Raw genomic sequence first — 20,414 nt, 5'->3', positions numbered from 1 at the left:
TTTACTCATCTCTGTACATCTCTCCCTATCTCTTCCTCATCTCCATCTCTCTCTCTTTATCCCTCTCTCTATACACCTCTTTCTATCTCTCCTTCATTTTACAATGCTAAGAAGGATTTACTCCCCACCCTCTCTCAATACGGATCTACTTAAATGAGCTTTATTGGCATGGCTGGGTATTATCATGGTGTTTGCCAAATCATGTTGTTGGCTGAGCAATACCAGTGTATTACCAATGTATTTACCAAAATATTTAATACATACCAATGTATTAAATGCATAAACAATGACGGCAGCGGTGTAGAACAGTAAAAACCATATTTTTGCTTTCTGTCTGTTTCGTACTTTCAGTTGTGGTGACTGAGGATAGCCCAATGCAGGTTGTGTCCATTGATGACCCTGAGGTCACCAGCGAGACCCTAAAGCAGCTGGACCCACACAGCCGGTACCGTTTCCATGTGCGGGGGCGCACTAGTACAGGGGAGGGTCAACCCGCAACTAGGGAAGGGGCCACAACACTGGATGGAGGTATGAGGAAGGGTCTTGATTAACTATTTCACTGTTTATGCTTCAACTTTTAATATCTCTTCAGATGCACTTACACTTTTGATTTTATCAGTGCTAGCTGTTGGTCCCTATAAGTCCATGTAGATCCTGAAACAGTCCATGGTCCACAGTGGACTAAAGTTGTGGCAGGAACTGTTTGATTGTATTCATCCCGTTTGAACAGGTGGTGATTATAAGAGATGTTCAAATGTTCAATGTACAATACTCATTGACCCCCCCCCCCCACAACTCCCCCCTTTCATTCCTGTCATTTATGTTATTCCCGTTATTTCATTCCTGTCATTTCATTCATATCTATAGTCAACAGTTATACAATAATTCTCAGCCTCTATATCTGTTGTTAATGTTATGTCAAGATATGTCAAGATGTCAAGTGGATGTTGTCATGTCAAGATATGTGTTTTGTGTAGTGTACATGTGTCTATTGTTTTGTGTAGCCTAATATTCATGTGTCTAATAAAAGACTCCTCGAAACCACCTGGCATCTTTGCAATTATCTTTACCAACACACGCAAATACACACGCAAATCCAGCCATGCAAATGCATGGGCAATTACTGTAAACATGCATTGATGCTCAGGTGATAGCACTGTCCAGTTCAAAAAAATAAAATAAATAAGAGATGTTCAATCACTATGACTTGTTGTGTTTGGTTGTAGCTCCTCCGGCCAACATAACCATTTCTGTCGGAGAGACGTTTGTGAACCTCAGCTGGCCCTCAGGGGAGAGACACAGGAGCGTGGGCTTCCACGTCCGCTACCTCAGTAAGAACGGTGAGTGTGGGAGAATGGGAGGGAGCTGCCAGTCAGCTCTGGAGATTATAGCACATACTTTACCCGTAATGATGGCCCTTTGGGGAGTGTGGCCCCTATGTCACCCACAATCTGTGGCATCCTTCACACAGACACACACACACACACACACACACACACACACACACACACACATACTGTACACACACACACACACACACACACACACACACACACACACACACACACACACACACACATACATACACATACACTCACATGCACACGTACACACACATGCACACAAACACAGACGCGCACACACATACACATACACACACACACACACACACACACGCGTTGTGCATTGTAATTCAGCCTGCAAAGGGTGTTTCCCCAACACAGCTCTTTCCCCCACACAGGGCTGCACCAGTCCTGGGCGTCTCTCACACAATTCTGCACAGTCTCCACTTCTCACACTGCAGACAAACTCTGTACAGAGGGAATAGAGTCCTCTCCCCAAACCAAGCACTGACATCTTGACATCGAGAAACATTTCAACTACTGTACTGCATCGGCGAATTCTATTCTTAAGAATAAAAAAAGTGTTTGCGTGCCTCACTGACAGAGACATCTCTGTTCTTGTTGTGTGTGATTTGGCTCAGGCTGGGGGAAGGGGTGGACGGCGTCGGAGAGGCTGGACTCTTCTCAGTCCTTCTACCAGCTGCAGGGCCTGCAGCCGGGCTCCCAGTATCGGCTGGAGCTCATCTACAACAACACGGCCTACTGGGACAGAGAGATCCAGACAGACGGGGCAGGTAGTTATCCATCAGAAAGCCTGGCTCAGGCTGCCGCTATCTGCCCTTATTGAGTTTGAGGATATTACACCGCTCTCGTCTTCGGAGATGATACACGCAGAGCAATATGAAAGTCAACAGTGATTCACCAAGCCTCGTGCTGCCTTTAACACACCTCTGTCAATTTGTTTTAGTGTGGGCAGGATACTAGGTGTGTTTTGTGTAATGTTCTGTAATATTCGGTGCGTGAGCATTGTCTTTGGCTTCGGCAGGCGTGATGCAGGTGCAGTCAGGCTTCGCCACGGAGGGCTGGTTCATCGGGCTGGTGAGCGCTATCGCACTGCTGGTGCTGCTTCTGCTCATCCTCTGCTTCATCAAGAGGAGCAAAGGGGGGAAGTACTCAGGTTGGCAGCGATCCCTACCACCCCGTAGTCCAATGCACTCACAGTAGTATGCTAAAGATACGTCAGGAAGGGAAGGTGCATGCAAGCTAAAAAACAGTTCTCCTCTCTCCTTTTATTCCATAGTCAAAGATAAAGAAGAGGGTCACATAGACTCTGAAGCCCGACCCATGAAGGACGAAACATTTGGAGAGTACAGGTGTGTTTACTTGCTGTGTGTTTGTGTGTGTTTGTGTGAATGTGTGAGCAGTTTTATAAGTTCTTAAGTTTATATAGTTTTATAAGTAGAGGTGTTTTTTTTTTAGTTCTATTAACCCTGATGTGCTCCCTCTCGTTTTACTAAACCTCACTCTTCCCTCTTTCCCAATGTGCTCCTCCCTTGCTTTGCAGATCCCTAGAAAGGTATGCATTGCAGTGCTTGGGTTCATTTCTGCATGCATTTCCAATTTGAGTTATTTAGCTATGTTTGTATGCTCTCTATTGTCCTGGCTCTGGCTCCCCTAGCCGTCTGTAGTATGAAATCCCCTCTGGGAAGACAATTCACGATTCTAATCCCCACCTCTCTCTCTCTTTCTGCTTCTCTCTTCCTCCTCCTCCTTCTTATTTTTTTTTCTCTCTCTGTCTCCATGAGAAGTGACAACGACGAGAAGCGCACAGCCAGCCAACCGTCCCTGTGCGACGACAGCAAGCTGTGCAGCGACGACGGCAACCTGGACGACTACGGCAACAGCCACAGCGTGCAGACGGAGGTGATCATGGATGAGTCGCTGGCCAGCCAATACAGTGGCGGCGGCGGCGGCGGTAGTGGCATCCGCGACGGGCCCGAGACCGAGGCCCCAGGCGGCTCGCCACCACTCGCCCCGCCCGCGTACACCCCCACCAATCACGGGCTGCCAATCTCATCTTAGATTAAAGGGATAGTGTGCTAAAAGTCCAGACCAAACATGACATCACAGTTGTCCCCGCTATCCCATACTGACTACTGAACTATCCCAATTGACCCATCTGAGCGTCCAACTGGAGGCAGACACCAGTGCATGCGCAAACATACCTGATGCCAAGTTGTTAGCAGACACACTGCTACTGAGTTTAATGCACTGCGACTGACTTCAGACTGTTTAGACATAACCTAAACGTAGACCCGCACTGACTCCATACACAACCAACACTCTCAAGCAGAGTATTTACAGACTGATGTAAGACACAGACAAACACACACACACACACACACACACACACACACACACACAAATACAAATACACGCATGCACAGGTGCACACATATGAACACACATACACAGACACAAAACACAAACACTATGCAAACAAACATATACACAGACAGACAGACACACACACACACACACACACACACACACACAAACACAGCCAATTCAAAAATGACCGTCTTGACATGTCCTGATGTTGACTTTGTTGTTTCTGTCTGTGTGTCCAGCGCAGGAGGTTACAGTTCTGACTGACTGACAGCCACTGACATCTACTCCTCTCCTCCATCTCATTCAACCCATTCGAAGGGACATCTCCATCATGTGACAGAGCAGTTGAGCCCTATGCTGGACACCATATGCAGCGACAGGGCCTCGGCTGCGAACAGGTTTAGGAGGGTGGTAGGGGACAGTGGGACAGAGAGCCATAGAACGTGGGCCTTAAATAACCTGATAAGTGCATCATGCAAGCATACGGACAGCACAAGTTATAAAATGTGAGATTTAGCTTACTTCGCCAGTGTATGCTACCATGTCATTATCTCAACGCAAGGACTTTTAACTACAGCCGTCCGTAAAGTTGTTTTACTGACTTATAATTTATTTTTTTACTCCGAATGCATTGTTTTATTTTCTGAATCATCCCTTTCGATAGTTTGCTTTAATTTTCCAAGTACCTCAAGGAACGAGAAAAAAAGATTCAAAAAACATTACTCAAATGAAGCTACATATTGTACATAGTTAGGATGCAAGAGAAAACTTTGACATGAGAATACTTTATAGCAAGCTGTACATAGAGTCACATGTATTGATTTAACCATAAAGTACAGTATTATAGACATAGGCGTCATCCCTTATCGGTTGCTGTGCCTGCTGACATTCCCAAATGGCTCCTGAAAAGCAAATGCATCTCATCTTCTAAATCATTCATGTGGTGTCAGGTACCATACTGTCACTTCTTTTGTGTAGTCCTCTGTGTCTGTCTCTGTCTGTTTCTATTGTATACTGAGCTGTGTATTAAACAATGTGTACTGACAAATCCTCTTTCTCAGTCCTGTTGGTGTAAAGCCATAGTGATACGCATTTGATTGTGTACCCCAGCACAAGGCAGTATTTTGTTGAATAGGGTTATGAGAGGCTTATTACACACACACACACACACACACACACACACACACACACACACACACACACACTTTGAAGATGTTACACTTTTTTGATTAGACTTAAAACACAATCATTTATGTAATGGTTAACATGTATGTCTAGCATTGAGAATGTATGCATTTGTGGGGCTTGGGAAGAATAGTCTCTTTCTGGAATACCAAATACCCCTTGTTTTCTTTTTTAATTGGTCTAATGGTGCAAAATGAGAGGGTGGGTGGGTTTTGAAAGCAGTGCTTATGTGATTTAAATGTTAATTTATAATAAAATTAATGTAATACAAAACAAACAAAAACATTGCTTTTATGTAGAGGGCAAATTGGTGAAAGTCCTCATATCTCTTTGAATGTAAATATAACCCAAAAGATTGTGTTATATTGAGTTGTTTTACAGCTATTTTGTTCTTTTTTATTTCATTTGAAGTGTTGCTTATAGATTTTTAAAATATGCGTTCTTTTTTAATTTACCATTGTTGAACATGTTAAATGTGTCATGGCTGTTTTCAGAAAAAAATTGTGACCGTAGTTTATAAAAGTCCAGAAAAAAAAAAAGAAACCTTCTTCCACCTATCCTCACAATATGTGTTGACTTTGTCAAGGGGTAAAAAATGACACAGTGAACCACCATTGTTTGTTTGGTTGCTTTCTAGTAGCCCATAAGCCGCAGTATTGTGTGTATCTGTTGCCCGAGATCCAGTTTCTGCTGAGGCAGAGACGTAAAGAGGGGTGCAGCAGCTTAGTCCGAACACATCGCACCCGCACACACACACACTCGACAGGGAGCATTGGCAAAGTGCTGACACACACACATACACAAACACACACACACCGTTCCAACTGTGGCCAGCTGACGTCTTAGCCGTGATCGCAAGTCCTGGGGGATATGATGGGATTGATCCAGATTAGACTGTCGGTTAAGAGGGGTGTAGCGGCATGCGATCAGTCCATCCTGTGTTTTCTGTGAGAGACATGCTCAGGACAAAATACTTCTAGACTAATCTATTTTCATACGGGAATAAGTAATGATGCGAAGGTATGCCAATATTCCACCAATCTGCTGCTAGAGTTCAGTGTTGTGAGTGTCTGGGCAAAATGTTGGGGGCTATGCATGAGAGACTGAGTGAATTACAGATATACACTATACTGCCTTTCTCTGTTGGCTTCCTTTGCTTTTGAGGACCTTGATTGATCGTCACTTCTCTTTTAGGACCTTTCTATACTTACAACAGAAAACTAAAATTGAAAAAAAAAAAAACAGACATTTGTGAAGATGACTGAGCACCGGTGGCTTGAGTGGACGTAGTGTTTGCAGTGTTATCAGAATGTGGCTGAAGGGGAGGCCTGTGTGTGTGTGCCAGTCTGTGTGGGCATATCCCCTTACACTGTGTGCTGGGTTTGTCTGTGCCACGGGAGGGGTGGGAGTGACTGGCAGCTGGAGAGCTGAAGGAGGAGAGAGGGGAGGGGAGGGGAGGGGAGGTTCGCTTTGTGTTTGGCTTTCTTTTCTGAGGAAGAAATGATTATTGTACTCGTATGATGAATAAGCCACTGTAATTACGTAATAAATAAATAAAAACCCTTGGAACAATCTCAATCAAAACAGATGTCGCCTTTTGTGATTATCCATATCATTTTCTTTCTCCCTCAAACCAAAGCCCTGTGCGAGAGGGGTATAATCTTTTAGCACTTTGGAAGACATGAATCCTCTCACTGACTTGAGTACAGTGTCATATTAGGGGCACGCACCAAAATAACAGGATTACTAGCCTTCTACAGTACTAGTGGAAAAAGCTTTATTTGTCTCTGCTGTTGAGTATAGTGTGGGGATGCTGTGACTGGGAAGAGGCTGGTGATCAGCGGGAGCTGGTGTTGAACTGGGTGAAGTAGCTGACCGCCGGTTGGTTGGTGTAAAGCTGCTTGTCCAAGTACTGCTGACTGGTGCAGAGAAGGAGAAAAAGAAAAGGGAGAGAGAAATTAATGTTCAGAGTTTGCCAGACAGCAAGAGAGCTGAAATTATTTATGTTTTCTGATTTACCTCACTTCTAAAGCCAAATAAGTCCAGTCTGGATAGATCATAACAGAACCAATACAATAGAAAATGCATATAAATTCCACAACTTGAAGAAGAAATATGTTTTTAGTTTTATGAGTGAATGTCAAATTTATCAACCCAAAATCTCAACCCATTTAAATTCCATTTTGTATCTGCAGGAGGTTGGTAATCATGGCTGTCAAAACCTAACCACTAAATTGTGACCACTTAGATGATTCTAGGCAATTACACACACAGGGTGGCAGGAACACTGACAATGGCATCACAATTAAAACACACACACCCCTTAACTGTTACTAGCTGTGACTAAGTGCTCAAATGTGTGTGAGGTGTATGATGAAAAAAAAAAAAAACTTGATAAAATTCGATTTCTTTCCTCGAATTCACACTGTGCTTCTTTCATACGCTCTGTTTCACCATCAGACCTAAACCTAAACAGGCACGAGCAAATGGCAAGTGAAGCATGTTTGTGAAAAGGAGCTCAATATTGCCTACAACCCTGCATAGTGTTTTTGCATATGTAAGGACATAACAAGAATATAACTGTCAATCATAATGTGCTAGCCTGCGACGTGTGAACACATCTTGTATGGGTGATTAATGATGGTCTGATGCGTGCTCAGCTCAGGGTGAGGCTAGCCTGGTGGAGTGTGAGCGGTACCGGAGCAAGCGGGCTGCAAATCTGTCTTTTAGAGCCCAGCCTGCTTGCATCTGCACAACATCAGTTAAATTACCTTGCCTTAACGAGTATTCAAGGGAGGCCTGTTGTCTTGGTAACTGATGGGCTCTGGGGACAAGCGTGTGAAGCCACAGCACTGTGATGGCTTTGAGGGCGTTGGAAAGAAGGTTAGCATTTCTTGCTAACTTCTGCCAGACCACCACAGGAGTGCACCCCCTACCTTCAAGGTGGTGCACACATGCCAAATAACACATAGGCATGGTTGTTTCACTGGACGCTTTGCAATTGGTTGATGCAGCCGAATAGTGTTGAAAATTTTGTTGCTGATTGCAGAACCCAGGAGAGACACAAAGACATTTTTTTGCAAGCACCCCCCCAAAATATGTCTTGCTTTCAGTTAACTCTTAACAATTAGGTGGCATCAGCAAAGAAAGCTCAGCCACGGTCTGCTTACTGCTGCTGCTGTTCCTGGGCCAGCTGCTGGTTGTGTCGGGCCAGTTCCATCTTCCTCTGTCTGTCCAGCTCATGCTCCCTCCTGGCCTTCTCCTCCAGGGCCCTGGCCTGCTCCAGACGCTCCTGGTCCCAGGCTTGCTCCCGTTGGCGCTCCTCCTCTCTTTGTTTCTGAGCGAAAATGAAATGCAGAGGAGAGGAGGGGATAATGGCACAAATAGAACGATGGGTCGAAGCGCAGGAAGTGAGGCAGCTAAACGAGCGGTCAGCACATTTCATTGCAGTAATGCACTCCCAGCGTCCGCAGGGCGCCGGCAGCCCTCTCTGGGGAGACGTGCCTGGGGATGCTATAGTAGCCGGATGGCTGACCATATTTAGCCCCATTTCTTTTTTTTTTTTAAGTATTTTTTTGGGGCTTTTTGCCTGTATTTGGACAGGAAAGTGAAGAGTGACAGGAAGTAAGGTGGGAGAGAGAGATGGGGTGGGAATCGAGAAAAAATGACCAGAGGTCGGATTCGAACCTGGGTCCCCATTGGCACTCGGACCAGTACATGCTGCGCCACAGCGCCCTCCTAGCCCTGTTTCTTTACCTCTTTCTCTAGGCGCTGTTGTTCCTGCTCCCTGAGGATGGCAGCTCGCTGCTCGGCGGTCATCCCTCTCCAGCGGTCCGTCAGCACGTGCTGACCCCAGCCCGGCCACGGCGCTCGCTCTGCAGCCTCGGGACATTCGGTCAGGAGATCAGAGGTTACCATGTGGTGGATTTCAGCCATCGCCATGCCAATGTTCTGCTCACGTTCGCGTCTCTCTCTCGCCGCTCGCTCCTCGGCCTGTGAAGAGCACACATTCACATGCACACACACACACACACACACACACACACACACACACACACACACACACACAAGCACACAGACACCAGCTGCCGGTCAGAAAGGACTGGCACCATTCAAAAGACTTGAGTGGCATCTGTTAAGTGCAAGTCCATAAAAAGCAATGTCAAGTTCTGCTGCCTGGGAGGCCATAAAGAGGGGGCCTTAAAAACGTAACACCTCATTACAATTCCCTCTGGCTAATTTGTGTGAAAACAAACAATCCAAGGCCACAATGGCAGTTCTTTTAAAAGGAGGGCACTACCACCCACACACATACAGCATCAATTAAAATTATTTGTCTGTGGCACTGATGATGCAAGTTATTTTCCTTTAAAACAAACACTATGAATAATAAATGTCTTGCATTTTACTGAATAAGGTCTCGCCTTTGAAAATGTTCATTTGCATGAACACACTCTGCAAACATCACACAGTAAGTGGGGTGTGTGTGCGTGTGTGTTGCCAAGCCTGTGTTCTGCCTACCAGGGACTGGTTGAAGCTGGTAAGAGCCAGACGCTCAACTCTCTTGCCCTCCTCCTCCAGAGCCTGGAGATGGGCAGACCTCAGGTCCTGCTGCACAAGGTACTTATCCTGCTGCAGCTCTGAAACATATACCAACATGATCACAGACACACACACACACACACACACACACACACACACACACACACACACACACACACACACACACACACAGAGAAAAATACACAAAGTGAGGCAGCATTGTATACCCATCAGAAAGACCCAGTTTGAGTGTGTGTACATGAGTGTATGTGTGTCATACACAATATTTGTATATCCACACAATTCTAGCCATTTAAGTGATCAAAGAGCCACTGAGGATATTTCGATTGCAGTGCACTAAGCGTGTAGGACAGGTGTGAAAATGTCCATGAACATTTCTGCTTTCACCTTCATGTTTGTGCCACAGGCGCAGTTTCTCTGTGTCCTCTCTCTGAGCTCTCAGCTGCCTCTCCGTCTCCTCGATTTGAGCTCTTTTCCTCTCTTTCTCCCCAAGGTCCTCTCCCTGGCCACACCCAGAAACAATATGTTGTTCACGCTATTCACAGGGGTTACAAACCACAAAGAAAAGGAGCACAGCCTATTTAACACCATCCTACCTTAAATACTTGCATGCTTGCAGGCCCCAGTGACTCTGGGATGGAAAGGTTAAGCGCGAGCGCCCCTTGTCGGTCACACGTGAGGTCGGCATCACGAGAATCTTCTGGACGCTGATAAGTGGCCCTGAACTGAACCAGATCTTTCATCTGTTCTCTTCTTCTCTCTTCTTCTTCTCGCTGACTTTGCTCTAACATGTGATCGTTTGTCACGCGCAAGGCATCTGTAACATGAATACATGCCATTGCTTAACCACTTCACAAAATGTACAGAACCACAATATAAATTTGACGTGGACGGAGAGAGGTCTTGCTACATTTAGGATGAATGGTTAGGCTACCGTATGCCTTTTGAGATTCCTTCTCTCGTTCCTCCCGTTCTCTCCTCTCTGCTGCCTGTTGATCCAGCGCTTGAAGGTCCAAACCTATCACTCGGTTCCTGGGGTTGAAGATTCTGCTTTGGCGCGCCGCCTCAGCAGCCCTTCGGCGTTCCACCGCCAAAGCCACAGAGTTGTCCACAGGCAGGTCAACTTTATACATTTCTCCCTCGCGACTATTTCCCCTTTAATAAAATAAAACAAAATAAACAAAAGGGTTCATTAAAAGACTTGATTGCTGTAGCCTTAAGTTGCTAAATAATCATTAGACCAGGCGAAATGCTGGCTATGGAAATAGCCTGCGAAAAGGCAATTAAAAACTGTGCTAAATCAAATAAGACTATGATTAAGTAGAAGTCTGGGTGAACGTCTGGGTTCACCCTGGCTAATTACGTAGGCTACTAATATTGCAAACCTTTTTCGTTAGAAACAATGTAGCCTAGGCATCCAGTCTGTCTGAAATGAAACTGTGTTGCGCCTGGCCCAAAACTTTGTTTGACGCATTCTGTCACCATGGAAACATGAATATCTTGTTTCTCTTGTGGTTGGGTAGAACTGTGTAGGCTATCAAATGATTATAATTTTAAAATAGTCTTATTATCTATTTTGAATATTAATATAGTCGATGTATAGCTGTACCACATGACTTATTTCATATTTGGATTAGCCTATTTGGCTCGGTTTGGTTCCCCCTGCACATTCTGTCTAGACATTGTCTCGCGAGACCAACCACCAGCGTTCAAAGAATAGAAAGATAAGCAATGAGATGTGCATGTTTATTGCAGTTTACAAGTTCAGGGCATGTTTTGTGCCACACCAGTAATGCATTCCCGTAGTGGTGACTAAACGATTGACATTCTGGAAATATGGACACGGGTTGTAGCCTGCTTAGCTCCCCTCTGCACTAGCTGCGCACCGCAGAAAAGTCGCCTAAATAATCTCACAACTGATTAGGCTACTGCATCATTATGGGCTACCTGAAATTGATAGAGATAGAACATTTTAAATCATATAAAGGTCGCCAAATCATCGGTCCTTTCCATAAATTCACCGCAATTAATGGACCCAATGGATCGGGTAAGTCAATAAAGATATTAGCTCATGTACATCACACGAGGCTACTCCAGACAGCTTTAGGTTTTCTTTTTTTTTTTTTTTTCAGCTACATATGTCTGTTTGATTTATGGCTGCCGTGAAAAGTGTTGTTTGGCATATAATGATTGTTTGTTTACCTGCGTTGTGGAATGCTGCGCTGGAATAACTGCAGGCTCTATCTATTTTTGTAACTACAGCCCCACCCCCTTTGTGCTCAAGGGGTAGTCTATATGCCACAGTGGTATAGAGGGCTTGGGGCTAATAGCCCACAGCAACCATGTCACTGTTCATGGAAATCATACGTTTTCTTGGGTCAGGTTCAAAATCCAACTTTATTATTTCACTTGAAATGTCATGATTATCTCCAACGCTTAAGGCAAGTCCAACCTTATGGATGCCATTAGTTTTGTGTTGGCGGAGAAGACCAGTAACCTCCGTGTCAAAACACTGAAAGATCTCATCCATGGCGCCCCCGTTGGCAACCGTGCCTCTGTTGGCATGGGGTACTGTGAGGGAAATGGAGATGAATGCACCCTCACAAGAGTCATCATAGGTATGCCATTAAGAAGGCTATTTTAGAACATTGTTTTTTCACCACTTTTTTACCACTGATTTTGCTTATCCTTACTAGGTTCCTCCTCTGAATATCGGATCAACAATAAAGTGGTGGGGCTCTCAGAATGCAGTTAGTACTCTGTGTTTCTCTCAGTGTGTATTATGTTGGTTACAGGAGAGTGACAATACTGAACAATGAACAAAGCCTGATGATGTCCGCTATTGACCCCATTAAGTATTTTATCCATTAATGGTTGAGATAAGCTATACTGTAGCTATAACATGAAGCAGAGTCATTCCAAGAGTTATTCCAACTGTCGATTCAATCCAGCAAGAAAGCTCGAGTTACTGTATGCACCCCCTCTTCAACTCACTCTCAAACTGAGGCATACACAGTCTGTTCAAGTGTCCTGTGCAGATTGATCAGAACCAATCTGTTGAGTTCCCTTTAGGATTGTCCCTCTGTGTTGAGCATTCATAGTCTTTCTAGCAATAGCCTCTCTGCCTGTGTTGTCACAGGGAGCAGTGGAATCTATCGCTATGAAAAACCCTAAAGAGCGGACGGCCTTGTTTGAGGAGATCTCACGCTCTGGTGAGCTGGCGCAAGAGTATGACCGCAGGAAGAAGGAAATGGTCAAAGCAGAGGAGGAAACGCAGTTCAATTACCATCGCAAAAAGAATATTGCCGCCGAACGCAAAGAAGCCAAGCAAGAAAAGGAGGTAGTATGATGGATTTTCCATTTAGTTATTCAATATCTTCCATATAGTCATGCTGCATTATAACAGTAATATAACAACTGTCCCTCTTTTCACAATTAAGATTCAATTTTATTTCACTTCTTTCTCTCTCCTCTATCAGGCTGAGCGGTACCAGAGACTCAAGGACGAGGTGGCGAGGGCTCATGTCCAGTTGCAGCTCTTTAAGCTGTATCACAATGAGGCAGAGATCGAGAAACTTAATCGGGAGCTCTCCCACCGCAACCGTGGGATTGAGAAAGACAGGAAAAAGATGGATCACATTGAGGAAGAGCTGAAGGAGAAGAAAAAGGAGTTGGGGAGGATGACGAAGGACCAGCAGAATGTGGAGAAAGAGATGAAGTTAGCTGTAGGTAGAGTAGGTTTACTGACCTCTGGAGATGGTAGAGAGAACTGAAGATTGTAGTTGACAGGAGACAACTGTCAAATTTTACTTCAAGTAAAAATACTGCAGATATGTACTCCTTCACAATTCTCTACCTGACCTTGGAGGATAAATATGACTGCTAAATAAAACAATTTGAAGTCTACTCCATGTATCTGTTGAAAATAATTAAATCTGTTATTGAAATGTGTATTATTCTTATTCAGTTCATTACAAGTCTCAGTCTGTGCTTACACTTGCATTCCTCAAACCCTCAGAGAGAAAGATGCTGAGCTGAACAGTAGACCGCAGTACATCAAAGCCAAGGAGAACACTGCTCACAAGATTAAAAAGCTGGAGGCCGCGCGCAAGTCCCCGCCCAGAAGATGTATAAGAAGCGCAAAGCGGACATGGATGAGCTGGACCAGGAGCAGGGGGCAGTGGAGATGGCCAGACAAGAGTTTGAGGAGCGCATGGAGGAGGAGGCGCAGAGCCAGGGACAGGACCTCCAGCTGGAGGAGAACCAGGTCAGTTTTGCAGGTCAGTGGCGTCTGAGAGAGAGAGAGAGCTCCATGTCAATGTCAGCAAGTGTCACTGATTTTTTCTGGCCTCCAGGTGAAGCAGTACCACCGTCTCAAGGAAGAGGCCAGCAAGCGGGCTGCCACACTCGCACAGGAACTAGAGAAGTTCAACCGGGACCAGAAGGCCGACCAGGACCGTTTGGACCTCGAGGAGAGAAAGAAAGTTGAGACAGAGGTAGAGCATGAATTCCTCTGTGTGTTGAGAGTTAATGCCCTGTACTGTACATATACAAAAGTTAAGATACTTCATGCTTTTTTCCCTCTAGGCCAAGATCAAGCAGAAAATCAGGGAGATAGAGGAGAACCAAAAGCGAATTGAAAATCTGGAGGACTATATTGCAACCAGCAGGTATGCTTTGTCTAAGACTTCCTGCATAAGTGTCTCCCAAGTTCTTAATCAGCAAACCACTTGCAGTCTAGCCACTCTGTGTCTGTATCCTAGGCAGTCTCTGGATGAGCAAAAGCGTCTGGAAGAGGAGCTGACAGAGGAGGTGGAGCTGGCTAAGAGGAGGATTGATGAGATAAACATGGAGCTCAATCAGGTGCCTCAACATAGCCTGTCTGTTACTAGAAAACATTCATTATGCTGCCATGGGCACATTTTGACCAGTTAGGCCTTCATCAGTGTCTCAGTGTCTGACATCAGTGTCAGACACTGATGTAGGCCTAACTGGCCAAAATGTTTGTTTGTTTGTTACCCCTGTCGCTACTTGAAAAAAGATTAAAAAAGATAACTTTATTTTTTTTGGAGTCTGACCTTTTTTGACTTTGAACTTTTGCAATTGGTAATAGCACCCGTTTGTATAAGAAGAGAGAGAGTGTGGTGGCCTATTAATACTTCAATGTTCAATACTTCAATACTTCATGTGTATGCATGGAGCCAGCATAGGATCAACCCAGAGGATTGTCTTTGTGTATTCCTGATGTGGGGTGCAGGTCATGGAGCAGCTCGGAGATGCCAGGATTGACAGGCAGGAGAACAGCAGACAGCAGCGGAAGGCTGAGATCATGGACAGCATCAAGAGACTGTATCCTGGCTCTGTGGTAAGACTGAGGTCTAACACTACAAAATTTTACTTCAATTTTTCCACAGATTTTTCACTTGGTAAGTATTGATTTGTAGCCACTCAACTTTTTTTTTTACTCTTAAAGGTTTTCTTATTTTGTGTAGTGATAAAGTATTACAGTTTCGTCAGAGGTTTTTGTGTGCTGTCATAGTTTACATAGATTATTTACAACAACAATTAAATTCAATTTAATGGTCTAATATTAATTTTTTATTAGGAGAGTGAACCTGAGGAAGCCAACAGCAAAACGCGACACTCACTCCTAATAAACAATTAATTTTAGACCAGCATGGGGTGATAGTCTTTATTTTTTAAAGATTTTTTTGTTATTCCTGCACATCACCAGCACCTGGGATCCGTAAACAGCCAGTGCACAGAGATTTTATCTTTGTAATATATTGGGATATGCCTAAACTAATTCAAATGTTCTTAATATATTGTATTGGCTTATCCTTTTCCTGTCGCATGTAGTATGGCAGGCTGATTGATTTGTGCCAGCCGACACAAAAGAAGTTTCAGATTGCGGTGACCAAGGTCCTCGGATAGAACATGGACGCCATCATTGTGGACTCGGAGAAGACGGGCAGGGATTGCATCCAGTACATCAAAGAGCAGAGGGGGGAGCCAGAGACCTTTCTGCCCCTGGACTACTTAGAGGTACAGGTCACGCCTGGACTTAACCGCGGTCACTGGACTCCGCTCTGTTTTGGCACGGTCAATGAGCATACATCACCTTTTATGGACATGGGTCTGCCCGGCAGGTGAAGCCTATTGACGAGAAGCTGCGCGAGCTGCGGGGGGCTAAGCTGGTGATTGATGTGATCCGCTACGACGCACATCAAGAAGGCTCTGCAGTACGCCTGTGACAATGCGCTGGTGTGTGAGAATGTGGAGGATGCACGGAGGGTTGCGTTTGGAGGGCCCTACAGACACAAGGTAGATAAAGCACTGGTGCATACTACAGACACAAGGTAGATGCAGCACTGGTGCATACTACAGACACAAGGTAGATGCAGCACTGGTGCATACTACAGACACAAGGTAGATGCAGCACTGGTGCATACTACAGACACAAGGTAGATGCAGCACTGGTGCATACTACAGACACAAGGTAGATGAAGCACTGGTGTATACTACAGACACAAGGTAGATGCAGCACTGGTGCATAGTGTATGTATGTCTATAAACATCACAGAAATATACAGTGCATTAATATTCATGTGAAGCACCAGCAAACACACTCATGCATGTGTCCACACTGGGGAAATGGAAATTGCATTAACATCTGCTGATACATATGCCTCACCTCTCCTCATTATGAAACGGTACACTGGTGCTCTTTTTAAAGGGCCCTTGTCCATGTCTTTCTCCTTTTCCTTTCTACTGACAGACCGTAGCCCTGGATGGCACACTCTTCCAGAAGTCGGGCGTCATATCTGGCGGAGCGAGTGACCTGAAGGCCATGGCCAGGTGCTGGGATGAGAAGGCGGTCGACAAACTGAAAGACAAAAAGGAGAAGTTGACCGAGGAGCTCAAGGTAGAGAAATAAAACTGAGCAAGGTAACCTTAATTATTCATTAGTGCATAATTATTTAATTGTACTCCATTTGACTCGCCTGAGCTGTTTGGTCCCCTGTGGGGCCTCAATGCCATAGAATAAAACAGGCAGTGTTATTATATGAACTCTAATCCCTGGCATCTTTACTTACTTCTTTGTTTTCTCTTTAACATCCACTAAATTGTATGTAGGAGAAGTCTAAATTGGAGAGTGCACTTGCCAATTTTGGCCCCCGTATCAACGACATCAAGAGGATCATCCAGTCCTGTGAGAAGGATATCACAGAGCTCAGGGACCGCATGAATCTGGTACCAGATAATTTCCTTCCAAAGCCTCTGACATCAACCAGGAACCGGTACATTGCAGACTGTTACTTCACTTCTTGCTTTGTGTTCATCAGGTGGAGGATGAAGTCTTTCTGGAATTTTGTGAAGAGATTGGTATATAAGAGAAATATCAGAGAGTTTGAGGAAGAGAAGGTGAAGAGGCAGAATGAAATAGCCAAAAAACGGTAAGCCTCACCCCCCCCCCCCCCCCACACTAGGAGACTGTGCTGTTCTGTTTGCTGGCATCCAAGGCTATATCTAAAAACACCTTCTTGTGGTTTCTCCAGTCTGGAGTTTGAGACCCAGAAGACTCGTCTGGCCACTCGTCTGGCCACTATGAGAAGAACCAGCTGAAGGAGGACCAGGAGAAAGTGACGATGTGGGAACAGACGATGAAGAAGGATGAGAGTGAAATTGAAAGACTTAAGAAGGTAACAGGGGGCATTATTGGGGAACGGGAAAGCTAGAGTAGCTACTAGCTAGTCTCATTTCAATGTATCATATCAGTGTGCAGCTTGTTGAGCACTATTGAATTTAGCACAACTTATTGTGCTAAACTTTTGTAACCTTCATTGTAGTGGTACGTGTAAGCTCTTTTGTACTGTTTGTTGATGTAGGAGGAGCACAGACACATGAAGATTATTGATGAAACTATGGCTCAGCTCCAAGACCTGAAGAACCAACACCTCACCAAAAAGTCAGAAGTGAATGACAAAAACCGTGAGATGGAGGAGATTCGCAAGAAGCTTGGTGGTGCAAACAAGTATGTTTACACAAGCATTTCTATCAACCATATCTGTCATATTTGTCAATGAAATATTCAAAAAAGATTTGAACGGCCTTCAGATTGAGATTCTGGTATTTGGTGACTGTAGAATATTCTGGGGCTGTTGTACTGTAGTTTACTTGTCTGATATGTCTGATAAGGCTCTGATGATTATCTTTATCTTTATTTATTTGGCTGATGCTTTTATCTGGAATGATTTACATCCGTCTCACTGGAGCAACTCAGGGCCTTGCTCAGGGGCACAACAGTGACAGCTGCTCTGGAATCGAACCCTTTACTTTCAGGTCACTGCATGCTAACCCAGCTCCCCAAATTATGTTTGCAGAGAATTGACCCAGCTGCAGAAGGAGGTGACAGCCATTGAAACCAAACTGGAGCAGAAACGCAGTGACAGACACAACCTGCTCCAAGCCTGGAAGAAGCAAGACATCCGGCTGCCACTCAAATCAGGCACCATGGATGATATAAGCCAGGGGGAGGTATGGCAATCACAGAAATGGCTTAATACAAAACCACATGCAGAAGTGCAGTTAATGCCTGTTTGATTTCCTGCTGACTCACTGCCTGTCTGTCGAGTGTTTTGTTTTTCCCCCAGATGCATTAATCCCATCTCTCCGCCCAGGGGAGCACCCAGGTGGAGGAATCTGTCAGCAGTCAGAAGACTTCCAGCTCTGTTCATGCCAAAGAGGCCCTGATAGAGATCGACTACAGCAATCTCTCCGAAGACCTGAAGGTATGCCAAACTCTCCCAAGCACATGAAACATTCATCAGCCCGAACACTGGAGCCGCCATCGCAAAGCCGAGCTGGTGACATTTGTTCTAAGAAGGAGACTGTCAGCGTATTTTTAAGGCAAGATGAGCAGAATACCGCCACCCCCCCCCCTTCCTTTCTCTTACCCCCCCAGGATGCTCTGTCTGAGGAGGAGATCAAGGCGGAGATGAACACGCTGCAGCAAAGGCTGAACGAGCAGCAGAGCGTCCTGCAGCGGATCAGCGCCCCCAACATGAAGGCCATGGAGAAGCTGGAGAGTGTCAGGGACACGTTCCAGGAGACCAGCGACGGTGGGTGCAGAGGGATGGGGGGAGAGCATGTCAGGGGTGGGAGAAAATTATCACATCAGAGACATGCGGTATATTTTAAAACCACAGACTGGAAAACGGTTTAAACTGTATTTTTATTCTGAAAGAGATGAAGTTGCTATAGAGAGAATGTTTGACATTTTTAGTTATCCTTATCCATAGTATCTGAAGGGAATTTTGGTCTTTTATGTTTGGTAGAGTTTGAAGCCGCGCGTAAACGAGCAAAGAAAGCCAAGCAGGCATTTGAACAGATCAAGAAGGAGAGATTTGACCGCTTCAACGCCTGCTTCGAGTCTGTTGCCACCAACATTGATGAGATCTACAAAGCCCTCTCACGCAACAGCAGTGCACAGGTACTGTGATCAAGGCTAATGTCACAATCAATAAATCAATGTCCAGTGAGGAAGCCTTTAAAAGGCCTTATCAAAGATGAACTATGATGCAGTTCAATGGTTCCATTTTAAGGGCATCCTTTATCCTCTTAGGCCTTCCTGGGCCCAGAGAACCCCGAGGAACCATACTTAGATGGCATCAACTACAACTGTGTGGCTCCTGGGAAGAGGTTCTGTCCCATGGACAACCTCTGGAGGAGAGAAGACCGTAGCTGCCCTGGCTCTGTTATTTGCCATTCATGTAGGTAAGGCTGGCCCTGTTATCACACAGTGGATATTTAAATTCGTGTTTGGATTTCAAACTTGATATGGCATTTTTGTGGTGCTATAATATGTGCACTGTTTTTCTTTTTCTGTCTTATGTACTACAGCTACAAGCCAGCTCCATTTTTTGTTCTGGATGAGATTGATGCAGCATTGGATAACACTAACATAGGCAAGGTCAGAGAGAAGCTAGTTAGCTAACATCAACATCTCAGTTCCAAATTGTATAAATAGTAAGTTTCATAAAATGCATACTTTTTCATAAAATGCATACTAATATGCATGGTTTTGAATTTTAATTGTGAAACTCAAAAGAACCCTCCAAAAGGTATTAAAGCTGGATGCAATTCTATTGTTTGAAAAATATTTACATTTTATCTTGTACATCTTGTGGACAGCCAAGTCCTTGGAAGAACTGCATTTGACCTCTGTTTGTTCTACTACACTGGATGCACAGGTGGCTAACTACATAAAGGATCAGTCAGTGCAGAATTTCCAGGCCATTGTGATCTCTCTGAAAGAGGAGTTCTACACCAAGGCTGACTCTTTGCTTGGGGTCTACCCTGAGGTGTGTACATAAAGCAGTTAAACAACAATTCACAGACACAGTTTTTTTTTTTTTTTTTTAAATCTTTGAAATAATTGGTCCAGCCTTACTAATCACATTGATCAGAGATTCCTAATGTTACTTCCTACTTCATCTAAACTTAACAAACTGACAATAAACAGCAGTCAGGAAACAATGTATATGGGTCTACCTTTGCTGTAAATACATTTCTGCATTCGTCCAACGGCATTTTTTGATGTTTGCAGGTGTTGCTGCTACTGTTTATCACAATAAGTTTCGGTTTTGTCTTCCCCTCTCGTCACTGATTGGCCTGACATTTTCTTTGTCTGAGGGAAACGTTAGTGAATTATCGTGTCCCAGACTAGTATCTCCCTGAAAGTTGATCTAAGGTGGGCAGGGCCAGGCTAAGGTTTTATATCCATAGACCAGAATATGAAAAATGTTGCTATGCATATGTCCGATTGTCTTTCTTCTCTCTTCCCTACAGCAAGGAGACTGCGTCATCAGTAAGGTTTTGACTTTTGACCTGTTTCAGTATCCAGACGCTAACCCAAATCCCAATGAATAG

The 20,414-nt window shown here is 44.6% G+C and overlaps 2 protein-coding genes and 1 pseudogene across 6 annotated transcripts in view; 2 read left to right on the top strand and 1 right to left on the bottom strand.

Annotated features, from left to right (window-relative positions):
- Positions 1 to 6,503, top strand: part of l1cama (L1 cell adhesion molecule, paralog a) — a 44,899-nt gene extending 38,396 nt beyond the window's left edge. Inside the window, exons 22-29 of one of the 5 annotated variants that reach the window (XM_076275506.1) lie at positions 352 to 528; positions 1,227 to 1,340; positions 1,985 to 2,137; positions 2,389 to 2,520; positions 2,644 to 2,716; positions 2,908 to 2,919; positions 3,152 to 3,266; positions 3,979 to 6,503. In XM_076275506.1, coding sequence (XP_076131621.1) covers positions 352 to 528; positions 1,227 to 1,340; positions 1,985 to 2,137; positions 2,389 to 2,520; positions 2,644 to 2,716; positions 2,908 to 2,919; positions 3,152 to 3,266; positions 3,979 to 4,002 — 800 coding nt within the window. In that variant the 3' untranslated portion in view covers positions 4,003 to 6,503. Of the gene's footprint in view, positions 1 to 351; positions 529 to 1,226; positions 1,341 to 1,984; positions 2,138 to 2,388; positions 2,521 to 2,643; positions 2,717 to 2,907; positions 2,920 to 3,148; positions 3,267 to 3,973 lie in introns of all 5 variants that reach the window. The other 4 variants (XM_076275507.1, XM_076275509.1, XM_076275510.1 and 1 more) reach the window with 4 other exon arrangements.
- A 253-nt stretch (positions 6,504 to 6,756) lies between these two features.
- On the bottom strand, positions 6,757 to 10,615 carry ribc1 (RIB43A domain with coiled-coils 1). The gene is made up of 7 exons (XM_076277149.1): positions 10,417 to 10,615; positions 10,079 to 10,299; positions 9,870 to 9,984; positions 9,441 to 9,559; positions 8,676 to 8,912; positions 8,090 to 8,256; positions 6,757 to 6,838 (listed from the first exon to the last, which is right to left on the bottom strand). Exons 1-7 carry the CDS (start codon positions 10,613 to 10,615, stop codon positions 6,757 to 6,759), a joined length of 1,140 nt encoding a protein of 379 aa, XP_076133264.1.
- An 805-nt stretch (positions 10,616 to 11,420) lies between these two features.
- LOC143115028 (structural maintenance of chromosomes protein 1A-like) lies at positions 11,421 to 20,414 on the top strand (annotated as a pseudogene).

Source organism: Alosa pseudoharengus, unplaced genomic scaffold, assembly GCF_046254945.1.
Source record: "Alosa pseudoharengus isolate Yale_2024_CS ecotype anadromous, Long Island Sound unplaced genomic scaffold, YU_APseudo_1.1 YU_APseudo_1.1_scf_9, whole genome shotgun sequence".
Taxonomy (NCBI): domain Eukaryota; kingdom Metazoa; phylum Chordata; class Actinopteri; order Clupeiformes; family Clupeidae; genus Alosa; species Alosa pseudoharengus.
The sequence above is the reverse complement of the archived record's forward strand: the minus strand, read 5'-3'. Positions and strand labels throughout refer to the sequence as shown.

What these genes read in the sequence shown, in the direction of transcription:
- ribc1 (XM_076277149.1), bottom strand. Translation starts at nt 10,615, where the DNA reads ATGTATAAAGTTGACCTGCCTGTGGACAACTCTGTGGCTTTGGCGGTG. An exon ending in CCTGTGGCACAAACATGAAG is followed by an intron (nt 9,560 to 9,869) that starts GTGAAAGCAGAA and finishes TATATGTTTCAG; the next exon opens with AGCTGCAGCAGGATAAGTAC. An exon ending in GCCCAGGAACAGCAGCAGCA is followed by an intron (nt 6,839 to 8,089) that starts GTAAGCAGACCG and finishes TCTCTGCACCAG; the next exon opens with TCAGCAGTACTTGGACAAGC.